Genomic DNA, 10,630 nt, shown 5'->3' on the forward strand with positions numbered 1-10,630 from the left:
TAACCCCAGTACTTATAAGTTAAATGATGTAGAACTTAGCCATACAGATTGCGAAAAGGACTTGGGGGTTATGGTAAGCAGCAACCTTAAACCAAGACAGCAATGCCTAAGCGTACGTAATAAGGCAAATAGATTACTGGGATTTATATCAAGAAGTGTAAGCAACAGAAGTCCAGAGGTCATACTGCAGCTTTATACATCATTAGTAAGGCCTCACCTAGATTATGCAGCTCAGTTCTGGTCTCCGTATCACAAAATGGACATAAATTCGTTAGAAAACATTCAGCGTAGGATGACTAAATTAATACCTAGCATTAGAAATCTTCCTTATGAAGAAAGATTGAAGACTCTTAAGTTACATTCACTTGTTAGACGAAGAATGAGGGGAGACCTGATCGAAGTGTATAAGTGGAAGATAGGTATTAATAAAGGGGATATTAATAAGGTCTTGAGGATGTCTCTCCAAGAGAGAACCCGCAGTAATGGATTTAAATTAGATAAGTTTAGATTTAGAAAGGACATAGGAAAGTATTGGTTTGGAAATAGGGTAGTTGATGAGTGGAACAGTCTACCTAGTTGGGTTATTGAGGCTGGGACTTTGGGTAGTTTCAAATTTAGGTTGGATAAATACATGAGTGGGAGGGGTTGGATTTGAGTGGGACTTTCACATCAGAGCTTATTTCTTGGGTGGCATTGAAAATTGGGTTGGGCAAATGTTTTGTTAGTGGGATGAATTTTAAAGGACCTGCCTAGTATGGGCCAGCAGGCCTCCTGCAGTGTTCCTCCTTTCTTATGTTCTTATGTTCTTATTAGCTTACAAAAACAAAGATTTACTCTGGAGAAATAACTTGATTGCTTAGGCTAGTGGGGGCGGTACAGTATATTTCTGTATGGTTGATATCATTTATTAATAATATACATTAAGGTAGATATGGAGAAATAGGATCGTACATGAACCGAATTCTGACTGCCCCAAATGTCATGACATTCGGTGTTACTTCTTCCAGTCTCGTGATGAAATTCATAAAAGAAAAATGGCGACAGACATTATCATTAATATAATCCATAGTTCGTATTCGTATTGGATCGTATAAGAACGAGGGTGTGCCGTATGTCCACCGATGTGCATTTATCGTCGAAGTACAGGGCAATTTTTCGATAATTATATTGTTTTATTATTTATTCTCTGGAATAAAACTTATGATACCTGTACACTACCTCTAAGGCTCTGCGTGGGCGTAATGAGAGCTGTGTGGGCGTGTGTCTTAGAGGTGGGCGTGGTCACTTGGATCGTCTACGGTTCCGATCTCCCTCTAGACATTTCACTATCGAAGGTAAAATAAAGTGACGGATTTTCGAAGTTACATTACATTATTATTATTATTATTACTATTTTTATTCCATCTTGCATTGATTGTCCTATTTTTTCCGATTAATATTTGCAGCTATACTTAGTGTACTCACCTATATAGTTAGTGTGTTTGCCAGGACGGTTACAGGACAAGAAATGAGAGTCTGGTCGTCTCCTTAAACCAAGGTGATTTCGTCGACGGCAGCAGCAACATCCATGGACCCCAGAATGGGAGCAGGGAAGTACGAGACATTCTTAGTTTACGCGACAGCAGTCAAGAACGGGTCGCCTTCCAGCAGCGGCAGAATTCGAAGCTGGAGGGGAGATTAAGTCAACTCAAGTTTATCAACAGTAACATGGCGAATGGAGTGCGGTGGGCGCGTGACACCAGGGACCTAAGTGCAAGGTGTTGTAAAGTTTTATCAACTACTGTAGCTTAACCTTGTATCGCGTCAAGTAACTACACTAGCTTGCAGTCTCCATGAACTATAGTAAAGTTGTGTAGCATATACAGCTACAGTAGCTTATAACCTCGTATTGCAGGTTGCACAATAATTCACACCCTAATATTGTGGAACATGCAGTGGCTACAACCTTGTATTGTAGTGCTATCCTTGAATATCATTAAGGTAAACATGGCTCTGAAACCAAAATATGAAAAACGAGCACTGCAGCAGATCTAATTGATGCTCAGCAGCCTCTTATCTGTGACACAATTCTCACTCAATATGTCAAACACACGATTAAAGTAAATAAACAACCCAGGACTTTGTTTACAGGCCAGTGGACTGTGCAGACTTGATGGTGATGGGAGCTGAACGCAGCGGAGTGTACGATATCTACCCTTTTACGTGAGTGTTATTATTATTATAGTCTAAGGGAAGATAATTATATATAGCTTTAGAAAAGGAAGATCCTACCTGTTGCAGCTAGTAGGACACTATGACACAATCTCAGAAACATTATGAAAAACCTAGGAATAATCACATTAGATGACTAACAATTTAGAGAGCACAATAAAGCAGCTGCACTCAAGGCCAAAAAAAATAACATGTTGAAGTAAGAGAACTTTCGAAACAAGTACACCTGTTCTTTTATTTCAACAGATGCAACTGTAGAAACAAGGTGCAGGTGTGGTGCGACATGGAGACGGACGGCGGAGGATGGACAGTATTCCTAAGCAGACAAGCAGAGAACCCACGGGAAGACTTCAATCGGTCGTGGGCTCAATACAAGAAAGGGTTTGGCGACCGTTCCGAAGAGTATTGGCTCGGTATGTAGCAGTCTGAGGAAGTCGGGAGAGAAATAGACCACACTAGTCCAAATAGGTAAAACTGGTCAATTAGCAAGAACTCATTTAAAATTAAGTCCTTTCTAAAATTTCCTCTTATACGTTTAAAGATATATGTTTTTCATTTATGCTAATTGTAAAAATTAATAATTTTGTACCAAAAGGACCTTGAAAAACTTACCTAACCTTATTATAACAAGCGCAATTTAATTTAGCCTAATCCAACTAAATATATTTTAGACAAGTTTACAATAATTTATTAATAAACAAACACACTGAATTATATTTTTTTGTTAGGTTCAGAATGATTTTTGCGAAATCATTGCATACACAAATTTTCGCTTGCCTTATTCGGCAAGAAGAGCGTTGCTATTTAAGCCAAAATCGCAAGTTTTACCTATTCGGTACGACATATATATTGCATGGGAGAAACCATAATTAAGAGAAAGAAACTTTAACAGGGTTGGAAGCCTTGCACGCTATAACCTCCAGCCGGAAATACAACTTAAGGCTCGATCTTCTTCTCAGCAATAACATTCCTGTGTACAACATCTGGCAGAACTTCAGAATCGGATCAGAGGACACCGGGTAAGTGTGTACAACTTGCAGGAAGTGCAGACGCTATATCACATCTAAGATTAACTGTTTGCTACTCCAGCTTTCCTATCCTTTTCAATGCTTCTATGCATCTTTTCCTGTCATATCGCAACTCCACCTGCTTAACTGTTCTGCCAGCGTGTCACTCTTCGTGCATCTATAAATAGCATTTAACAAGCGTGTCCAAACTTAAACAAATACCTGGTTTATATTGTTATTATTTCCATAACATATATGTTTCCTGGATAAATCAGGTTTTTATATATTTCAAGAACATCTATGTTTCCTGCATATGCAATTAAGCTATAGTTAGTATATTTTATTTCATATATTTTGCTTACAAACGCAAACACACACACACATATATATATATATATATATATATATATATATATATATATATATATATATATATATATATATATATATATATATATATATATGCCACAGTGGATATGCACATAACACCAAATGTAAAACTACGATATATTTTCCTTAGTAATGAAAATATCCAGTCTAGTTGTCAGTATTTACCCTAGAAATACAAGTGACTATCCTATCTAGTGCTGAGAAACATTAGGCTTGTGGCATACTATTATTAGTATTATCATTATTATTAATCGGAAGAACTAAGCCCTAAAGTACCATACAGTTCCAGGGGACTGATGACCTCTAATTCCATGGGGAATGAGAGGTCATCAGGTTCGATCCAACTAAGGGGACGGTAGCTCCTATTCCTTGTATCAATAACCGTTCCTGAGAATCAAAGCACCTCTCCCCTCCACATCATAAGTATTAACATGCCTAGATATTCTACGATAACAGAAATGCTGATTTTTCCCAAGATATCGTTTGACGTGGCGCACCTTCAGCACCCTTGATGATACTATGTCCAGGTGAGGGACTTGTTATTTGGGTAGGTGTTGTTTGTGCAGTTGTCCTTGTGTGGTAGCCATTGCGTAGATGTCGTTGTTGGCTTTTTGTAGCTGTGTAGTAGTTGTTTGATTGTGTTGTAGTTTATGTTGGATGAGTGAAACTCCAAGGTAGTATCATTGAGACAAGAACTTTTGGTAATCTTAGCTATAGGTTGAACGGATAATTGAGAGAGTGAGAGTTGGACCTACCTAGCATGGACCAATAAGCCTGATGGTGTTCGTTCTTGTGTCCTGTGTGGTTGTGATGGGGTAGTTGGTAAGGTTGTGATATCTCGGTTGTTGCTGGTTATAGTTGTTGGTGTAGCACTTGTTTTTCTGATGTGGTAGTTGTTCTTGTGGTATGGTAGTTGTTCGTGTGGTGTGGTAGTTGTTCGTGTGGTTTTGATGTTGTAGTAGCTTGTATGAGTGTGATGTGGTGGTAGTTATGGTGTGCTATGGTATCTGGTATTTTGGTGTAGCTTGTGTTGCTGTGGTGCTGTAGTTGTTTTTGTGATGTAGTAGGTGTGGTGGTGGTTTTCAGATGCAGTAGCTGTTGTGGTGGGGTAGTTGTGAGTTGGTACTTGTGGTGTGGTAGTTGTGGTGCGATAGTTATTGTGTGGTAGTTTGTGTTTTAGTTGTTTATGTGGTTGTGGCCCTGTGGTGTGGTAGTTGCTAGTCAGCATGGTAATCTTGGTTGTATGGTAATCTGCATGAATCTGTTACCACTACATCTTTAAAATCAACACCCCAACAGTCCAATAACGTTTGATGGACTTCATGGGATAAAAAACAGGCCCAGTGAACCCGGGGTATGACGATATTAATTGAAAAAATACAGGAGTATTACCGTGGATTCTTTTGTTGTTGTTGCCGACTAAGTGGGGGCAAGCACCTGGTATGCAAACTGTCATCCCACTGGAAGCAGAATGAGCAGTTGGCCAGGAGTTAGCACGCAACTACAGTCACTGGAGATGGGGGTAGATAGTTTTGGAATTTGAAGAGTACCGTGACCGTCAAAACTATATCTAACACTCGAAAATAAGGAGAAAATTAACAGTGAAACACTGCATCACACAACGCAAATAAAATACTGTTATACCAAGTTAAAATAACCAGTACGGGTATGGAGTGAGATGGATGTTGATGAACAAACTGTCAGTCCACTCACCTTGCTTATTCAGTGCCCATTATACTAGGAAAATTTTAACTTTTCTAGATATTTATTGTGTAACCTGTGAACTAGGCCTCCAGGTTTGTGCCGGAAATTGCCATGAATAAATAGTACTTCAGTGCCTTGTGCACATGCCAATAACAACAACCTAACTGCTTGTGATACCTCCCTCAGCAACTGCCTCACATACGCCAATGGACGCTCCTTCTCCACCTACGACGTGGATGAGGACGTTTACTCAGGTGAGTACATTGTCTAATTTTTTTATTAATTTTCATTTTACAAGCTGCTCATCGTAATTCATCTCAAAGCCAGAAGACTGCAATAACTATATTTCAGTTGTTTCGTAATAAAGAAATGATAGATAACATGATATGATACCAGGTCTGAGGTTGGACATTAAAGTGTAGCATTTCCGTGAAATATATCATTTCCGTGTAGTATGATACAATTTTCATGAGGTATGATATAATTTCTGCGAGGTATATTTTTCTTGAGGTGTATCACTTTTGTAAGGTACATGTATCATTTCCCTAAGGTATATCATTTCCTAGAGGTATGATACAGTTTCCTTGAGATAAGATATTTCCGTGAAGCCTTATGTCATTTTCGCGAAGTATATATACATACCCTTTTATCGAAAACGCTGCTTTTATGTCAGTTCAGCTTCGATGAATGTAAATTATAAACAATTTAATTTTGCACCGCAGGAAATTGTGCTGCCCTCCGTGGTGGCGGGTGGTGGTACTACGACTGTCAACAGTTCAATCCAACCAACAGCGGTGGTGATAATGCAGGAGAAACAGGTTTCAATATATCCTGCCTCAACCGTGACATCCTCTCGCTGGACGGTCTTCAGCTCAAGGTGCGCCCCACCGTTTGCAGCGACAAGGTCAAGTCCGTCTACCTTAACACATACCAGGCAGGAAACTGTGGCCAGTTCTCAGTGGGACCCTAAATCATAACTAGTAAGAACCTGCTGCACCGGTCACTAGCAGATGGTAAGAGATACCCGCCTGTTACATGGCAGACACCATGACATCTGCAGCACTTGTATATTCAACAGCTATAAACATCTGCTTCATTTGTCTCCAACTCCTTACAAGAGAATAGGGTATCTGCTACATCTGCCCCTTCTAGACAGTTGGATATCTTGAAAATGGTATAAAATACCAACAAATTGATGAGTAAGACACGAACAACAGTTAGATATCTTTACTATCCATTCTGTGTTTTACTGAAGAAGTCTACCGCGTAGGCGAATCGTTTCAACACTCAAGATACCCAACTGTTGTGCATGTCGCTGTATAGCCCATGTGGCTTAGCGCTTCTTTTTGATAATAATAATAATAATGTGCATGTCTTACTCATCATTTAGACATCTGCTACACCTGTCTCCCGCATGTATACATGTCTCCTTTGCTACGGCTAGAGTCATCTGTTTCACCGGTCCCTTGCTCGGAGCTAGTAATAATAATAGTAATTATATAGCAATTGTAGATGATATTAACTATTTCAATACCTTAAAAATATATTCACAATAAAATAATTTTAAACCCGTCACAGTACTTAAATTTTGCCTTAACAGTGAATTTATTGGGCAGTGACACTTCTAAGTTTTATTCCTACTGTGATTAAACATACAGCAATAAAGATAAGTATTCTCTAGTATTTTTATTTGATATGGCCAAACGTGTACTAGAACCCTAACAATTATTATCAGTTTGCTGCTGTTTTAAGGTAGCTAGCCAATAGCTTACTGTTGTAGTAACTAATTTATGGTCATATTACAAATATCAATCACAATACAGTCACACTTTACGTATAATTCGTTCCAAATCATAAGCCATAAATCACAGCAACTTTTCAATCAATCAATTTTCATTTCCTTGCAAGATTATATTGAGATTATGAAATTGCAAAAATGAATTGCGGTGCAAAGAGCCACTATCATACCTAGGCATTATGGGCAGACTTAATTTAAAGGCTTACAGACTACTTAATACTAAAGAAATTGAACATAGTTTAAGTTTTACATCTTGTTTATTTATAGTACACAGAAATTTTACTCAAATTACAGTAGTTGCAATGGTAAATATTGAAATTATATTATGGAAATATAACACTGTGAGATGTTGAAAGCAGTTTACAGTATGAGAATGCTACAATTGGGTGTAAAGCAGTAATGTTTTGGGTAGGTATTTATACTACAAAGTAGTTTTAATCAATGTATGAACTTTGGGCGTCATGTTTTAAGTTTTAAAATTTAGGTAATTGAGAGATTTTTTGGTTAAGTTAAATATTGAGTTTTGACAAAAAGAGAAATTTCCCCACTATTTAGGCCGGGATAAAGGGTTACAGAGTTAAATCATTAAAACACCAGTGGAAATATCTTTTTTTTTTTTTTAAGGGAGAGGCACTTCCCTTTGCCACTAATCCTGAGTTAACATAGTGCCATCATAAATAGTGTTGGACAAGGCCGGGCAGAAACGTAGACTTTATAGAGGTATCTCCATGAAGGCAACTTTTCAGTCCGACAAGTACTAAACCCGTATGGATCATACAGTTAAATAACAATAATAAATTCGTATCCCTCTCTCCCTGAACGTTTACGAAACTAGTGATATTTTTGTATATTATGCAGGTGAACTGAAGCTTTTATTATTAAATCATAGGGAAGCACTAAACCCGTAGGGGTCATAAAACCCTTGGGGAATAGCAATTAATCAGGCTTAATCTCAGGAAAATAAAAGAGAATTGCTCCAGATACTCTGACCAAGAGCCCTTCACCAGCATTAAGTCACCCCTCTGAATGGACTGCAGCCCTAAATGTAAGGAAATAACTACTCTGCCTCGTTAATTTGCTAGGATTGAAGCGTTCCACTTATTTATTTTATATATTAGAAATATTTTTACACATTTTTTTGGCTGCCATGATCTCTGACATTTTGCAAGAACTGTGTTCACCTAAGAGGCGTAAGTTCCCCTGTCTTCTAATAACATGTTCATTTTTCCCACTATAATCTACCTTGTACTTAATTACTATCACATTTGCTTTGTTTCGTAAGGTAAAGTCCAGGATCTTTCCTTAATTCATGGTATAACTTAACAAATCTTTGAGGACAATTGTGTTACAGAGGTCTGAGCGTTGTTCATACCTCTGCAATAATAATAATAATAATAATAATAATAATAATAATAATAATAATATTTATATTTACAAGTACATATACAAAATATACAGGCCTAGCTGACATCAATGACACACTACTATATAGAAAACCCCTTATTATGCAGAGCATTTCGAACGAATTAGATCAATTTTGTCCCCAGGATGCAACCCACACCAGTTGACTAACACCCAGGTACCCATTTTACTGCTAGATGAACAGGGACAGCAGGTGTCTTAAAGAAGCAAGTCCTAATGTTTACACCCGTACCGGGGATCGAACCACGAACCTCAGTGTGAGAGTTGAGTGCGCTAGCGATCGAGCTACGGGACACTTAAACTTCATTTAGCCTCCTTTGAAATGTGATCATGTATGATCATCGTTCTACGATCAGTGTGATTATACTACGATGATCATTGATGTCAGCTAGGCCTGAATATATTGTTTATGTACTTATAGAAATAAAAGCTATTATTATTATTATTATTATTATTATTATTATTATTATTATTATTATTATTATTATTATTATTATTATTATCCTCTTCTCTTCTCTGAGGATGAGGGCCTCCAGTCAGTTCTAGAGGTGGTACCTCCCTATGTGTGTGTGTTAGACTGTTCCTGATGTGTATAGGTTTTGGCTGTGTATATTTATTTATTTATTTATTTATTTATTTACTTAATAATTTGAACATACATACAGAGGTACAAAAAAATACAGGTAAGAGCAGCATGCCAAAGCCACTTGTATGCATAGCATTACGGGCTGGCTTAAAATTAACTTAAGATTAACTAAGCAATGATGTAATCAGTGATAAAACATTAATGTAAACAGATAACTATAAAGCACAAATGAGTATTACAAAGACAGGTCATATGGTTGCATGCATTGCTGTTCATTCAGTAGAATGGAGTATTCTGTTAGGTAGTGTATTTAAAACATAACAAAGTTAGATTGGGTCTTAGGTTTAACATTTATGTGATATAATTGTGAGAAACATTTAAGATATACAATTTATAAGGTTCAGTTATTCAGTATGTATTTGGTTTTGGGTGAGTAAGTGATCTTTGAGAAGAGACTTGAATTTATAAACGGGTAGTGTTTCTTTTATATTTACAGAACACAGAGAGTAGTCGTCAACAGAGTAAAGTCCGAGGCAGCTACGGTGAAAAGCTCTGTTCCACAAGGCACAGTACTAGCTCCCATCTTGTTCCTCATCCTCATATCCGACATAGACAAGGATGTCAGCCACAGCACCGTGTCTTCCTTTGCAGATGACACCCGAATCTGCATGACAGTGTCTTCCATTGCAGACACTGCAAGGCTCCAGGCGGACATCAACCAAATCTTTCAGTGGGCTGCAGAAAACAATATGAAGTTCAACGATGAGAAATTTCAATTACTCAGATATGGTAAACATGAGGAAATTAAATCTTCATCAGAGTACAAAACAAATTCTGGCCACAAAATAGAGCGAAACACCAACGTCAAAGACCTGGGAGTGATCATGTCGGAGGATCTCACCTTCAAGGACCATAACATTGTATCAATCGCATCTGCTAGAAAAATGACAGGATGGATAATGAGAACCTTCAAAACTAGGGAGGCCAAGCCCATGATGACACTCTTCAGGTCACTTGTTCTATCTAGGCTGGAATATTGCTGCACTCTAACAGCACCTTTCAAGGCAGGTGAAATTGCCGACCTAGAAAATGTACAGAGAACTTTCACGGCGCGCATAACGGAGATAAAACACCTCAATTACTGGGAGCGCTTGAGGTTTCTAAACCTGTATTCCCTGGAACGCAGGAGGGAGAGATACATGATTATATACACCTGGAAAATCCTAGAGGGACTAGTACCGAACTTGCACACGAAAATCACTCACTACGAAAGCAAAAGACTTGGCAGACGATGCACCATCCCCCCAATGAAAAGCAGGGGTGTCACTAGCACGTTAAGAGACCATACAATAAGTGTCAGGGGCCCGAGACTGTTCAACTGCCTCCCAGCACACATAAGGGGGATTACCAACAGACCCCTGGCAGTCTTCAAGCTGGCACTGGACAAGCACCTAAAGTCAGTTCCTGATCAGCCGGGCTGTGGCTCGTACGTTGGTTTGCGTGCAGCCAGCA

At 38.3% G+C, this 10,630-nt stretch overlaps 1 protein-coding gene across 1 annotated transcript; it reads left to right on the top strand.

Moving 5' to 3' along the window:
* The first annotated feature begins 1,225 nt into the window (after nt 1-1,225).
* Nucleotides 1,226-6,988, top strand: LOC128689296 (microfibril-associated glycoprotein 4). The gene is made up of 8 exons (XM_070086120.1): nt 1,226-1,334; nt 1,489-1,757; nt 2,131-2,202; nt 2,458-2,624; nt 3,104-3,230; nt 4,085-4,135; nt 5,499-5,566; nt 6,035-6,988. The coding sequence occupies exons 1-8, from the start codon at nt 1,242-1,244 to the stop codon at nt 6,280-6,282; spliced, it is 1,095 nt and encodes a 364-aa protein (XP_069942221.1). The 5' UTR covers nt 1,226-1,241; the 3' UTR covers nt 6,283-6,988.
* The last annotated feature ends 3,642 nt before the right edge of the window (nt 6,989-10,630 follow it).

Source organism: Cherax quadricarinatus, chromosome 18, assembly GCF_038502225.1.
Source record: "Cherax quadricarinatus isolate ZL_2023a chromosome 18, ASM3850222v1, whole genome shotgun sequence".
Taxonomy (NCBI): Eukaryota; Metazoa; Arthropoda; class Malacostraca; order Decapoda; family Parastacidae; genus Cherax; species Cherax quadricarinatus.